At 44.5% G+C, this 14,915-nt stretch overlaps 1 protein-coding gene across 1 annotated transcript in view; it reads right to left on the reverse strand.

The window, feature by feature from the left end:
- The window catches only part of CFAP61 (cilia and flagella associated protein 61), a 243,973-nt gene that overhangs the window by 162,484 nt on the left and 66,574 nt on the right, over positions 1-14,915 (reverse strand). The window contains exons 9-12 of the mRNA XM_040247971.1: positions 10,844-10,935; positions 4,795-4,866; positions 3,754-3,932; positions 2,064-2,103 (exon numbers count right to left, since the gene is read on the reverse strand). Coding sequence (XP_040103905.1) covers positions 2,064-2,103; positions 3,754-3,932; positions 4,795-4,866; positions 10,844-10,935 — 383 coding nt within the window. The remainder of the gene's footprint in view (positions 1-2,063; positions 2,104-3,753; positions 3,933-4,794; positions 4,867-10,843; positions 10,936-14,915) is intronic.

Genomic DNA, 14,915 nt, shown 5'->3' on the forward strand with positions numbered 1-14,915 from the left:
GAGTTGCTTCATCGTGGATGGGAAGGATTAAGGATGAAGTAATGATGATATTTTGCTCCTGTCTCCCAGATCCTGAAATAATTAAAAAGTAAACCATGTAGGACTTCCCTGGCTATTCAGTGGTCAAAATCCCATAGGGGTCCACTGTAGTGGGTGTGGGTTTGATCCCTGGCAAGGGAACTAACATCCCACATGCTGCCTGGAAGAGCCAAAAAATAAATAAATAAAAAGTAAACATGTCTTCTGTGGTTTTAAAGCCATTTTGTCATAATACTGAAGACCTGTCTTTGCATGGACTTTATTTATTTTTTTTTCTGTTTTCTTTTTTTTTTTTAATTTATTTATTTATTTATTTTTAATGTTTACTTTACAATTCTGTATTGGTTTTGGCATAGATTGACATGAATCCACCACAGGTGTACATGCGTTCCCAAACATGAACCCCCCTCCCACCCCCCTCCCCACAACATCTCTCTGGGTCATCCCCGCGCGTCAGCCCCAAGCGTGTCATATCCTGCATCAGACATAGACTGGCATTTCGATTCTTACATGACATTATACATGTTTCAATGCCATTCTCCCAAATCATCACACCCTCTCCCTCTCCCTCTGAGTCCAAAAGTCCGCTATACACATCTGTGTCTTTTTTGCTGTCCTGCATACAGGGTCATCATTGCCATCTTTCTAAATTCCATATATATGTGTTAGTATACTGTATTGGTGTTTTTCTTTCTGGCTCACTTCACTCTGTATAATCGGCTCCAGTTTCATCCATCTCATCAGAACTGATTCAAATGTATTCTTTTTAATGGCTGAGTAATACTCCATTGTGTATATGTACCACAGCTTTCTTATCCATTCATCTACTGATGGACATCTAGGTTGTTTCCATGTCCTGGCTATTATAAACAGTGCTGCAATGAACATTGGGGTACATGTGTCTCTTTCAATTCTGGTTTCCTCTGTGTGTATGCCCAACAGTGGGATTGCTGGGTCATAAGGCATTTCTATTTGCAATTTAAAACAGCAATGAAGTGAACTTAGTGAATTTACTTTGAGGCATCTCTGAGGGAAGCCAGCTTTGCAAATCCTCTCTCAGGGTCACTACAGAGGTTTCCTAGTTTCAAAATGCCTTAAAATTAATTTAAAAAAATGATCATGGAGAACATCAGTGCCAAGGCTTCATGATCTTAACAAAATGAGGAAATATAATCTATGATCACATAGCTTTCATGCAACAGAATTAAAGCCTCCTTGGTTTTTTAGCCTCAGTATAAAGAGTATCAAGGAAAAATAAAACAATAGACATCTTGCTTATATTAGCTGACTGAAGAAGTGTGGTTGTTGACCTGACTTAATTGACAGGCCAGCCATGAAAAAAGCCATAACAATCCAGTGGAGGAACCTAAATTGTCTTCCTTCCCTACTTTCTTCCCTCCATTAAGGTAACAAGAGGTTGGTCAGAATTTCTATCCCTTGACGACCGTGAAACAAAAATGGAAGTGGCAGCCCAGACACCCTGAGACAGAGAATCTTGTTTGCACTTGGGTGTCTGCTTGGGGCCATCACCAACCAACAGTAGAGGGTCAAGTGGCTCCCAGGTGACAGGTGATGCCAACCAGAAGACCAACCTCAAGTTCCCACCTTCTTACCCTCAGAAACACAGTATACTGGTGTCAGAAATCTTTGAGCCAACTCAAACTATAAAGAAATACAAAAGACTAACTTCACTGTAACTCCTGACATTTTCAGATGCCACCAGCATTCTGTCCATGATTTGATTCTATTGATAATAAAACACTAGCGAAATACTCTCTAAAAGAAGTTATGTATTGAAAGAATATTAAAACAGCATGACTGAAAAATTATTGAGAATGACAATTTTTCCTGCTTTGAAGAGTTCATGATGTATTATTCGACTTTTTTTTTTCAGAACAGAGAAGTGGTCCCACCTCAATATTCATACCAGATATGTTTGGATAATGAGTATGGTATCTTACTTCTGTATAACTTTTCTAGCTCATAAAACCAATTATGTTACTCAAAATTCAACATGTACTTACATGGAAAAGATGGAAAACAAAATTCATAAAGTCCAGTGACCTGTAAACAGACAATAAGAACTGTCACTGACCTCCAAGCAAATGCAGCACCCGTGTACCTTCCAAGAGATGTATGGTTCTCACCCTCTTAGGCAAGGATTAGCCAATCACTACTCAGAATGTGTGTCGAGCTGAACAGTAATCAACTGCAGAAGTCAGAAGCTTCAAATGTCAGTAATAAAGCATTTGCATATGTTCAAGATACTATTATGGCAATTAATAGTCTCTACACATTCAAAAAGCAAGACAGTTCTTTTGTGAACAGGATCCCTCCCTTCCTTTCTGGAGGAGCTGTGGGGAGACATGAGTACATTATAAGCTACTCTGATCTTCTTCTTTTTTATATGCAAAAGATTTTCTGACCAGTGGCAGATGCCTATTTGCAGGCAAACCATAATGGGTCATCGAATTTCTGTTTGAAAATTCAAAAAGCACATTTCTAATCTTATCATGAGCAAGGGAAAATAAATATACGCAACAGATCTAGAAGGGTTTTTTACAGGCTTTTTAGATGTCTGTAATATAATTAGAATAAAAAGGTTTCCCCTTTTAATCTTTCAGTTGAATTGCAATTTCAAAGAAATTGAAAACTCAAGAGGAAAAAAAGTCCAAGTTAAAGCATGGTTCTAAGCAAGGCTGGGAGAATGGGATGTAATTAAACATACCCTATAAGAAGGGAATAGCCAGTGGCACTCTTGGTCATCTCAAAGATACTCCAGAACCTTCCAGTCTATGGAAATGTGCCAATCCTTCCTTCTTCAGCACTGTTCTGTGGACAGAATGTGGAGTGGGTGGGCACCCCAAAGGGTCTATGGACTTTCAGGTATGGAAGGCAGGGGTCCACATCCAGACTTCAGGGGGCAGCAAGCAGTGGACACGGGAGTGTTTGCCCAGCACCAGGCCTCCTCCTTCCAGCAGCCAGCCTGGACTGTTGTTTGGTGTTCCATTAACCCTGTCTCAGATTGAGATTCCAGCCCCGGGTCAGTGGGGAGCATGAGGCAAGTAACAAAGCTGTCCTCATGTACTGGCCCCAGCCATCAGCTTAGGAAAGAGCACACAGTCCAACCAGGCCCAATGGAGCTTCGAGAGGGGGCCCAAACTACACTGTCGTCCTCACTGGCTGTAGTGCAACGCTGAGGCCACTTCTTGTGGCCCCAGGTGAGGACGGTCCTCTGAAGATGGGACCGGCAGAGCCGAAGGGTAGAGAGAAGCTTGGTCTGTGATTGGGTTATCCAAATCCCAGGTTAAGCCACATCGAAAATCAGTCCCTCCAGTGGATTATGCTTTCTTCTCTGTGGCAGTTTTTGTTCATGTTTCCAAAGCCAGTTTCAGTTTGATTTTCTGTCACTTGCAACCAAAAGATTCTAGACCAACTAAACCCAAAGTCTCCCCAGAATGCAAACTCTAGAGAATGTGGAGCAGCACGTGGCCTGGGAAGGTATGATCTCACAGACCCTGGGCAGCCTGGAATTTCATGGGCTAGCATCTGGAAATGGGGCCTAGGAATCTGCAGTTTTTAAAAAAAAACTCCCCAGAAATGAGGATGAGAAGCCAGGCTTGGAAACCCCTGACTCTGTGAGATGAAAGTATAGTGCCAGCAAGGCCAGGAGAAGCTCTTTCCACGGCAGACAAGCTGGGGACCGGGACTTGCCTTGCTTCATACTTCTCGTCGATAAAAAACAGCTGGATGCAGAAGGCGGTGGAGGCGCCCTTGTAGATGGGGCGGAAACTGCTGGTATCCTCAAGCAGAGAGAGGGACAATGAGCTCCTATGGCTGATGTAGTAACCCATGTAAACCATACTGCTCACTTGACTGAGTTTTTCTGAGACCTGCAACAAGGAGAGAGAGGACAAACCCAAGTGGGAAACCCATTCATTCTCTGCAACTTAATGGGCTAGTGGTTGCCTCGTCTCTACATGACACTGTTCCTGGGACAGATGTGGCTACCTCACCTGAGACAAACTGTCCCAAGTCAGGCCCAGCTTTAAGGAGATGTTCTTAATGAGATTTCAGAATTCGTTAGGCTGGGAACCAATTTTCCTGGGAAGGTCAGAAAATGAATGGTCTCGGTTGGCCTTTGATACAGGCTCCATGTTTTAACTGCATAATCGAGTAAACGTTGAAAGTGAAAGTGTCAGTCACTAAGTCATGTCCAACTCTTCGCGACCCCATAGACTATAGTCCACCTGGATCCATGGAATTCTTCAGGAATTCTCCATTCCCTTCTCCAGGGGATCTTCCCAGCCCAGGGACCGAACCTGGGTCTCCTGCATGGCAGGCAGATTCTTTTAACATCTGAGCTACCAGGGAAGCCCCTTGTGTGTATAGTATAATAAAAGTTAAAATCATTATTAGCATGAAAAACTTATAAAGAAAATCAGGAGCCTCTTCTCTAGACAATGGGAAGAGGAGAAAGATTCTATCTACTGAAATGGTTGCAAACTATCAAAGTAGAAAGTATAACTTCTAGGACGGAGCTGTGCGAGGGAGACAGAATGAAAGGCCTAATCTCAGTGGAATAAGGGTTATCAAGGGCGATCTGCAGAGCAGGTCCTAACGAGGCAGCTCTGAACTGGGAGAGGGAGGCGGGAGGCCTGGGGAGGACAGGGCATAGGGGTGCAGGTGGAGAAGAGTGAGCTGCATGGGAGTCGGGGGGCGAACCAACCACTCCAGTGGCCTCGAAAGCCTTACCTCCACTTCACCAGTGTTCTCACTTGTGACTGGTGACAAAGCTTCCTCCACTGCGGCTTCTGTGCCTTTTCTCTACAAATGACAAAGACAAGACGTGAGAATTAATCAATACCTGCAGTGGTTCAGAGCCTGAGTTCTGGTCAAATCTTGGCCTCGCTGCTTACCAGCCATGTGACTCTCACAAAGTGAGCGAGTTTCCTCTATCACACAAAGCGGCTAGGAGCACCACCTGCCTCGTCTGATTGAGGATATAGTCAGGACACGTGGATGGAGAGATGCTTAGTTACCTCCCAACTCTCTGCAGATGCTATTAATACTTATCCTTCCTTCACTCTCATTTTTCTATGTAATTTGAAAGCTGCATTAGGGTTTTTAACTGCTCTGCATGCTCAGTCACTTCAGTCATGTCTGACTTTGCAACACTATGGACTGTAGCCTGCCAGGCTCCTCTGTCCACGGGATGTTTCAGGCAAGAATACCGGAATGGGTTGCCATTTCCTCCTCCAGGGGACTTTCCCAAGGCAGGGACTGAACCTGTGTTTCCTGTGTATCCTGCATTGCAGGCGGATTTCTTCACCCACTGAGCCACTGGGGAAGCCTATATAGTGCCCATAAAAATATCGTCACAATAAAAAGTGATGTGTTTCTACATGCCTCTCCCCCCAACCCAGGGCCACTCTGCCAACCACAGGAGAACAATGATCTGCTTTGTCGGTGTAGATTGTATGCTGAGTCTACTTCTGGATTATCTATTCTGTTTGATTCGTCTATTATTAACCTTGACATCATTACCACCATAACTCAGTTACAAGAACCTTATAATAAATCTTGAAATCAGCAGCATTAGTCCTACAGCTTGTTCCCTTTCCATAGTTCTTTTGGCTGTGCTAGGTCCTTCTCAATTTCATCTGAATTTTGAAATTAGTTTTCATTTCACTTGGGCTCCAAAATCACTGAGGGCATTGACTGCAACCATGAAATTAAAAGATGCTTGCTCCTTTGAAGGAAAGCTATGACAAACCTAGATAGCATATTAAAAAAGCAGAGACATCACTTTGCCAACAAAGATCCATACAGTCAAAGCTATGGTTTTTCCAACAGTCATGTATGGATGTAAGAGCTAAAGAATTGATGCTTTCGAATTGTGCTGAAGAAGACTCTTGAGAGTCCCTTGGACCGCAAGGAGATCAAACTAGTCAATCCTAAAGGAAATCAACCCTGAATATTCACTGGAAGGACTGATGCTGAAGCACCAATACTTTGGCCACCTGACGCAAACTCCCAACTCATTGGAAAAGACTCTAAGGCTGGGAAAGATTGAGGGCAAGAGGAGAAAGGGACAACAGAGGATGAGATGGTTGAGTGGCATCACCGACTCAACGGACATGAATTTGAACAAACTCCAGGAGATAGTGAAGGACAGGGAAGCCTGGTGTGCTACAGTACATGGGGTCACAAAGAGTCAAACACAACTTAGTGACTGAACAACAACAACAAAAATTAGTTTTGGCTGAGATTTCATTGATCAATTGACATCTTGAAAATACCGAGTCCTCAAAATTATGTATGGGGATATTTCGCCACTTATTTAGGTCTTACTTCATGTTTCTCAGAAAAGTTTTGTAGCTTTTAGTATACAGGTTTTGAACAGCTTTTGTCAGATTTATGTATTTTGTGTATTTGTAGTACTGTAAATGGTGGGCTTCCAGGTAGTGCAGTGGTAATGAATCTGCCTGCCGATGCAGGAGACCCAAGAGACACAGGTTCAGTCCCTGGGTCAGGAAGATGTCCTGGAGAAGGAAACAGCAACCCACTCCAGTATTCTTGCCTAGAAAATTCCATGGACAGAGGAGCTTGGCAGGGTACAGTCTATGGGGCTGCAAAGAGTCAGAGGCAACTGAGCATGCTATATTGTAAATAGTATTTATTTAAATTTCTCATTGTTCATTACTCTTGTGCATAGATAAAATTGAACTTTGCCTATTAATTTTGTATATATTTAGCAGTTTATTAAATTACTTATTAGTTCTATGGCTGTTTTATAGATTCTAGATGACTATGCTGCTGCTGCTGCTAAGTCGCTTCAGTCATGTCTGACTTTGTGCAACCCCACAGACAGCAACCCACCAGGCTCCCCCGTCCCTGGGGTTCTCCAGGCAAGAATACTGGAGTGGGGTGCCACTGCCTTCTCTGCTAGATGACTATGTTATCCACAAAGTGAAGACAGTTTTAATCCTTCCTTTCCAATCTAGACGCTTTTTAAAGTATTTTCTTGTCTTTTTTCACTAGCTTGAACCTCCAAAATAATTATGAATAGAAGTGGTGAGAACAGACATTCTTGTTTCTGACCTTGGTGGAAAAGCATTCAGTCTTTTACCATTAAGGAGGACGCTAGCCACATGCTTTTCAAAAATAACCTCTATCAAATTGAAGAACTTCTATTCCTAGTTTTCTGAGAGTTTTCTGAATAATGAATGTGAATTTTCAAATACTTTTCCAATATTTAAGAGATAATCATACAGGTTAATCCTTGTTAGAATGTTAATATGGTGAACTACTTTCACTGATCTTCTTATAATTGTATTTCTAACCTTGTAACCCAGAATAAACCCTACTTGGTCATGATATATTGTCCTTTTAATACACAGATTCAATACAAGATTTCTATTTGAATTTTTCCATCAATGTTCATGATCTGAAGTTGAAGTTTGATCTGAAGTTTTATTTTCCTGTAATGTTGTCTGTTGAGAAAGATCATACTTTAGATGACTTAAATCCTTTAAATATCTTGAGACTTATTTTCTAGCTTGGAATATGATCTAACTTGGTAAATATTCCACATGGATGTGGGAAGATGTATCTACTGGGTCATGTGCTCTATTAAGTGCAAATTGGGTCAAATTGGGTAGAGTGTTCTGCTGCTGCTAAGTCGCTTCAGTTGTGTCCGACTCTGTGCGACCCCACAGAGGGCAGCCTACCCAGGCTCCCCCCTCCCTGGGATTCTCCAGGCAAGACCACTGGAGTGGGTTGCCATTTCCTTCTCCAATTCATGAAAGTGAAAAGTGAAAGTGAAGTCGCTCAGTCGTGTCCGACTCTTCGAGACCCCATGGACTGCAGCCTTCCAGGCTCCTCCGTCCATGGGATTTTCCAGGCAAGAGTACTGGAGTGGGGTGCCACTGCCTTCTCCAGTAGAGTGTTCTATTAAGTGCAAATTAGGTCTAATTGTCAATAGTGTTCTTAAAATCTTCCACACTCCTATTAATGTTCTGTCTACTTGTTCTATCTGTGATCAAGGGAGGGATACTGAAGTTGTCAAATATAGTTGCTTATTTATTCATTTGTCTTTGCAGTTCTATCAGTTTTTGTTTCATGTTTTGTGAAGTTGTATGATTAGGTACATAAATACTTAAGACTGTTATGTCCTCTTGACTTTCGTTGTTCCTGGTAATATTCCCTCCTCTGAAATCCACTTTGTCTGAAATGAATGAAGCTACTCTAGTTTTCTTTTGATCAGTGTTACCATGGTGTGTCTACATGAATGCTTTTCATTTGAACCTATTCTGTCTACTCAAAGTGCATTTTTGTGACCCACATATAACTGTCTTGCTTTTTAACTGAATCTATATCTGCTTTACATGTTCTTTAATTGGGATATATACAACAACAAAAAGACCATTTACATTTAATGCAATTATTAATATGTGTAGGATTAAGCCCATCATCTTGCTGTTTGTTTTCTATTTGTCATATCTGTTCTTTATTCCCTCTTTCTTTTTTAAAAAAAATTTCTCAGTGCACCAGCCCCAGGCATCCAGTATCATGTATACCTGTGGCGGATTCATGCTGATGCGTGGCAAAACCAATATAATATTGTAAAGTAATAAACCTCCAATTAAAATAAATAAATTTATATTAAAAAAATAAACTTCCACACTAAGAGGGGAAAAAAAATTTCTTTGCTGTCTCTTGGATTAATTGTATATTTTTATAATTCCACTTTACCTCTTTGTAGGCTTATTAGATATAACTTTCTGAATTTGATTTGTATCTTTCTTTCTTTTTTTTTAATTTCGAGAAGCCTGGCAGGCTGCAGTCCATAGGGTCACAAAGAGTTGGACACGACTGAAGCAACTCAGCACGCATGCACACATACATTCCTCCTGCCCTGTGCTATGGCCAGGAACTCTCTCAAGGCAGGAGGCCAGCACAGTCAGAGAGCTCAACTGAGTTGTTTCCCACCTCTTAAGCGTCACTCTCCTTTGTTACCTGATGAGCAGAGTCTTAAAACTTCCTTCATATACTTTGGCACTGTTTTTTCAGGCAGGGAAGTAAATCTAGTCTCTAGCTCCATCTTTGCCAGAAGCAGAAAGACCTCTAAGTTCTTTTTATCACTTCCATTCATCAGCTTCCTTTCCCGCACTCTAGTCCATGCCATACAACCTTCTTTAAAAGCTTCTGGGGTCCCTCAGGGCCCTCTCCTGGGTGGTTTTCCACCCTCATTTCCACGTCCTGAAGTAGCAGGCTTTCTTCTTCCCATGGAGTACCATCTCCCGAAGGCTGAGGCAGTGTTTTAGCCCCATGAGCACCCTCAGTCCCTAACAGAGAGTTCAGCAGTTATGTGTGTCCAACTTCTGTGCAGAGACAAAATCAGTCTTTAAAACACAACACCACCCAGCTACAGGTTGGGTCCTATTGTGGTCTGTGGTACAGGAAGGCATTTTTCATAGAGACTATGAAGGCAGGGTGAGCCAGGTGGCCTAGTGCTGAGATAAAGGTCCTCCCTACCTCCTTTTCTTTCCAAGATCTTCTTCGCATGAGCTGATGGGCAGGGGGAATCTTATTTTGTCCAAGATTGGAAAGGAGAAAAAAAAAGGAGGGGGGAGTTGAGGGCTGGAGTCCAGGAAGCAATGACACTGCACTAGCCCCCATCCTGGTCTCACATAGATGGAAGCGTCAGAAGGACCAGAAGCAGAAGGGCCCGGGCCATGAAACACATGCTGGGACCCTGGCCACATGCAGTGCTGATGCAGGGCTGGGCTGCTCATGGTAGCCAGAGGTAAGCCTGTTCATGCTCCCCACCTCTTTGGTGAGGCTTGTTATAGAGGACACAGGGACTTGCCCCGAGGTCCTGCAGGAGCAAGTGAGGACCCAGAGGGTGGCAGAGCTAGAATGATGGCTGGATCCCCAGCCCATCCCCAAATCCTATGTCCTGTATGACATGGCTGATTGTGCCTCCTTCAGTGTGGGGTTTGCTCCCCTGTAGACTCCTGAGAGTCCCTTGGACTGCAAGGAGATCAAGCCAGTCAATCTTAAAGGAAATCAAGCCTGAATACTCATTGGAAGGACTAATGTGGAAACCGAAGCTCCAAAACTTTGGCCACCTGATGCAAAGAGCCGACTCATTGGAAAAGACCCCAATGCTGGGAAGAGGCAGAAGGAGAAGAGGGCAACAGAGGATGAAATGGTTGTATGGCATCACCGATGCAACGAACATGAACTTGGGCAAACTCCAGGAGATGGTGAGGGACAGGGAAGTCTGGCATGCTGCAGTCCATGGGGTCACAAGGAGTCAGACAGGACTTGGCGACTGAACAAATGGTCAGGGCAGCAGCACTCATATAGAGCAGGAGGTGGGGGTGAGGTGGAGAGGGATCCTGCTGAAGGCAGGCCAGGGAGCTGTGGCAGGTGCTTCTACAGCCTGAGGGGCCCAGTCAGGCAGGGAGAAGACGCTGCCTCACTGGTGTCTGCAGACAAGGTGCATTTTCTACTGGCTTTATCCACATCAGCATCCTGAAACCAGGGAAGAGTGAGGAGGCAGGGGGAGAAGGGATGGGATTCCACCGTGAGCTGAACTCTTAAAGATGTTGCAATGTTCTGATGTCTTATGAACACGTAGACTGTTTCGCCCTTGCCTTGGTACCCAGCAGGCCTCCCCAGGGAGGCCTTTCCCCACTCAGGAGTCACTCCAGCACCAGGAGCATGCCTGACCTGACGGTGCAGCAGCCCCAGGCCCTCCTTGGGCTCCGGATGGGCGGATCATCTCCTTTACCTTGATGCTCTCCCTGGTCTCCAGCAACACAGCTTCCTGCGGCTCCTTGACTATTTTCCGGGATTCCTCGCTTCTGTTCTCGAGCTTGGAGCCTTTAGGAGAAAAAGCGACAGAAGGACAGAAAAGATATGATCGATGTCCACAGAGCACAGGACAGTGGTGGCAGCGTGGTCATGTGTTTCCAACCTGCAGCACACCTGAAGGCTCCAACTGCTGGGGCCAGCACCGCGAGGAGGGTGGGGGAGAACAGGGTCTGTGCAGCCCACCTGGACTCTGAGTTCTCCGTGCCACATTCACACGATGGGGTCCAGTGGTTCCCGGCCCTGCAGGAGCTGCGGGGATAAACTGAGGCCAGGGTGGGCCTGGTGGGCTGCCAGTGACTGAGCTCCATGACTCTTTCATGGGAGCCCCTTTGAGGTTATCACCCTCTTGGATAGTAGGCTTTCAAATGATTTTAAGACAGAATGGGGAATTAGACTGCCGTCGGCCGTGTCCATGCTCTCAGGACACAAATGAGCCCAGGGCTGCTTTCTCTCTACATGGAAATACTGTGAACAGGCATCTGAAAGCAGCCAGGATACTCACGTTTATACTTTCTAAGCAAGAACTAGAGCTGAGCTTACGTTATCACTTTAATATGTTGTGGAAAGTCAATAATCAGGGTGATGTTTATGTATGCAGTGTTGTTCACGTTTGTAGCGTTCACCAAAAAATAGAGAAGAAACGAAGTTTTCCCATGGGTCTTAAAAGCTATTCCCCCTCCTTTCCTTCTTCCTCCTTCTGCTCTTTTCTTTATTCCTGTCTCTCTTCCTGTCTTTCTGTCCCCAACCCCAGCCCTTCACCTCCTGCATCTCTCCTCTTCCACCGTCTCTCCCTCTTCCCCCGCCCCCCCCCATCTTCTCTTGCTCCCTCTGTGTCTGCTCCACGGAGGTACTCAGCCCTGACCCCTGCTTGCAGCCTCTGGGCCTCAGCTCCTTCCAGCCCTAGGATGCTCTGCCTGGGGGCTGCCTCTCCCAAGAACTGTCCACACAGACACAGGAGGGACCCTAGGCCTGCAGCAGGCCCCAGACACTGGGCTGCCGGCATGCCCTGCTGCCCCATCTTCCCGTTTCTAAGCATCACAGCAGACGGGATGGGGCCAGAGGCTGCGACCCTCTCTGTGCTCCCCCTCACACTCAGCCAGAGTCAACGGGTCCTGCAGATTACCTCTAGACCCCGAATATGCACTGGCTCACACCCTATACACTGCTTCGGGCAAAGACACAGATGAATGAAATAGAATGAAATTCTAAGTAAGAGAAAAGTCAGATGCCCAGAGAGGTGGAAGGGGAGAGATGAAGACGTACGTAATGTTGAAGTTACCATGAGAGAATGTCACCCTGGCAGAGCAAGAAGCTCTTCCACGTGGAGATCAAGTGACAGGAGAGAGGACAGGGACTCAGAATCCCTGCTCTGAAGAAAGATGCTTTGGGGACAATGAACCCTAGTGTGTTCCTAGCACCTGGAAACATCCTGCTCCCTGCAGAACTTTCCAGTCGTCTGTACAGTGTTTCCAGTGTTCTCAGGCTGGCAAGAGTAGAGGGCTATTTAGGTGAATTTAGCTTGTTGTAGTGATACAACTTGTGTGCAGTAGAGTGCACATGAATCTCTGTGTGTATTGGCTCCCATGTAACAAGCACTTAAATGAGTACTAAAGCTTTTCCAGAGCCCAGAGATTTCCCTCACCTGCTGCCCAGCCAACACTCCCCTTAAAAGTAGCGGCTGGGGCTACCCACTCCAGTATTCTTCCCTAGAGAATTCCGTGGACTATACAGTCCATGGGGTTGCAAAGAATCAGACACGACTGAGCAACTTTCACTTTCACACACACACACACATATATTGGTTGTTGTTGTTTAGTCACTCAGCTGTGTCTGACTCTTTGCAACCCCATGGACTGTAGCCCACCAAGCTCCCCTGTCATGGGATTCTCCAGGCAAAAATACTGGAGTGGGCTGCCGTTCCCTTCTCCAGGGTATCTTCCCCACCCACGAATCAAACCTGGATCTCCTGCATTGCAGGAGGACTCTTTACTACCTGAGTCACCAGGGAAGCCCATTTTAATTAGGACAAAATTACTAAAAAGCCAGAAATTTCAGGGACTGGATTAGATTCACAGTCAACAAGTAATCCTGGAGCGCTCACTGTCTGACAGGCTCATGCTCACGAGACGGTTACCAATGACAACGGCGAACTGTCTGGGCTGAAGTGTCTTGGGTGCTGCTGCTTATTCCAAGGCAGCTGCCGCGCTCGTCCCCAGAGGTGGCTGCGTTTCGGAACTGGGCGACGTGAGGCCACGTCTCTCCTTCCTGTGTCTCTGGGGTTTTGTGGGGTTTAATTAGTTAGTGTTCTTAATGTGCCCTGAGATCCTCAGACGTGAGGTGCTGTCCCGGGGAAAGTCAGGCAGTGGTTTTGTATGACATGCAGCTAGAAACACGACTGAGGCAGCAATTTAATTGTTATTCTATTTGCTTATATCACCTAAGTAGCTTGGAAGTCACAAACCAGGGCTTTATTCTAGTGGGAGGGAAGGTACCGTTTGCTGGCACTTTCTCTCTGAGTGAGACTGAGAAGGGGCTATCTGAGGAGGGGTTGCCATGATATGAATAAGACATCACATTATCATCCCAAGGGACAGCACCCACTATTGCATTCCTAACTTTGTATCTTTTTCCTAAAGAGACATCCCAAATTGTATAAACCCGAGGCCCCACCAGACCTGGTTCTGCCCTGCTCTTTATCTAACAGGAAAAATATGTGAAAGTAGCTCTGTTGTGTCCGACTCTCTGTGACCCCATGGATTATACAGTCCATAGAATTCTCCAGGCCAGAATACTAGAGTGGGTAGCCTTTCCCTTCTCCAGGGTATCTTCCCAACCCAGGGATTGAACCCAGGCCTCCTGCATTGCAGATGGAGTCTTTACCAGCTGAGCCCCAGGAAAGCCCAAGAATACTGGAGTGGATAGCCTATCCCTTCTCCAGTGGATCTTCCCGACCCAGGAATCGAATCGGGGTCTCCTGAATTGCAGGTGGATTCTTTAACAACTGAGCTATCAGGGAAGTCCTTTATCAAACAGGGAAAATACATAGGGAAAGCTAAATAATACATTTTGAAGGCTTTGGGGAAAAGTAACAGTATACGATTTAGTGGTTTTTAACTTAAAAAAATAATAATCAAAAATCCTACAGGATTTTTCTTTTTTGTGAAATGAAATAAAGTGATTTTAAAAGAGTAATGGAAGAGAGTTAGTCAACGAAATTTTAAGGAATAAGAACAAAGAGTCCAAATTTTCTACCGAATATTAAGACATAAAGCCATAGTTATTAAAACTGCAGGTTATCAGGAGCAGGAACAGAACAGAATGGAATCCAAAAAAGAGCCTAAACATTCATATACAGTAAAGGTAGCATTGGTGTGGAAAAATAAACAATACAATAAACAGTGCTAATCAAATGGGAAAATAATTAATTTGGGTCCCTATTTCATATAATACACAAAGATCGTTCAAAGATACATTAACAGCTCAAAGTTTTTTTAATACTTTTAAATTATGAGAAGAAAATAGAATCTATTATTTCAGGGGTGGACAAATCTTTCCTTTTAAATGTAGAAGGCAGAAGTCATAAAAGAAAAATATTGACATACTTGACCCCATCACAATTTAAAAGTTTTATCAAAAGAACCCTAAAGTTTTTCTTAAATAAGTCGATACACAAAGAAAATATTTGCAACACAGATAACAGACCAAGAACTGAAGTCTAGGGGAAGAGGAAGAAACCAACAGGCAAAGAAAACGAATGGACAGGAGATGCAAATGACCAGTAAACACACAGAACGTGTCCAACCTCAGTAACAGTCAGAGAAATGAAGTTTAAGCAATGATATCTCCTTTCACAGCTATCACACTGGCAAAAGTCAAACGTGCTGACAACACTAAGTCCTGGAGAACTAGGAGAGGCTCGGGAGGAAGGCCACTGTTGTGGCCACGCTTGGTATATTTCCAAGCCGGCAAGAGCAGTTCTGGGAACACAG

Source organism: Oryx dammah, unplaced genomic scaffold (genome assembly GCF_014754425.2).
Source record: "Oryx dammah isolate SB20612 unplaced genomic scaffold, SCBI_Odam_1.1 HiC_scaffold_10, whole genome shotgun sequence".
In the NCBI taxonomy this organism is placed as follows: Eukaryota; Metazoa; Chordata; class Mammalia; order Artiodactyla; family Bovidae; genus Oryx; species Oryx dammah.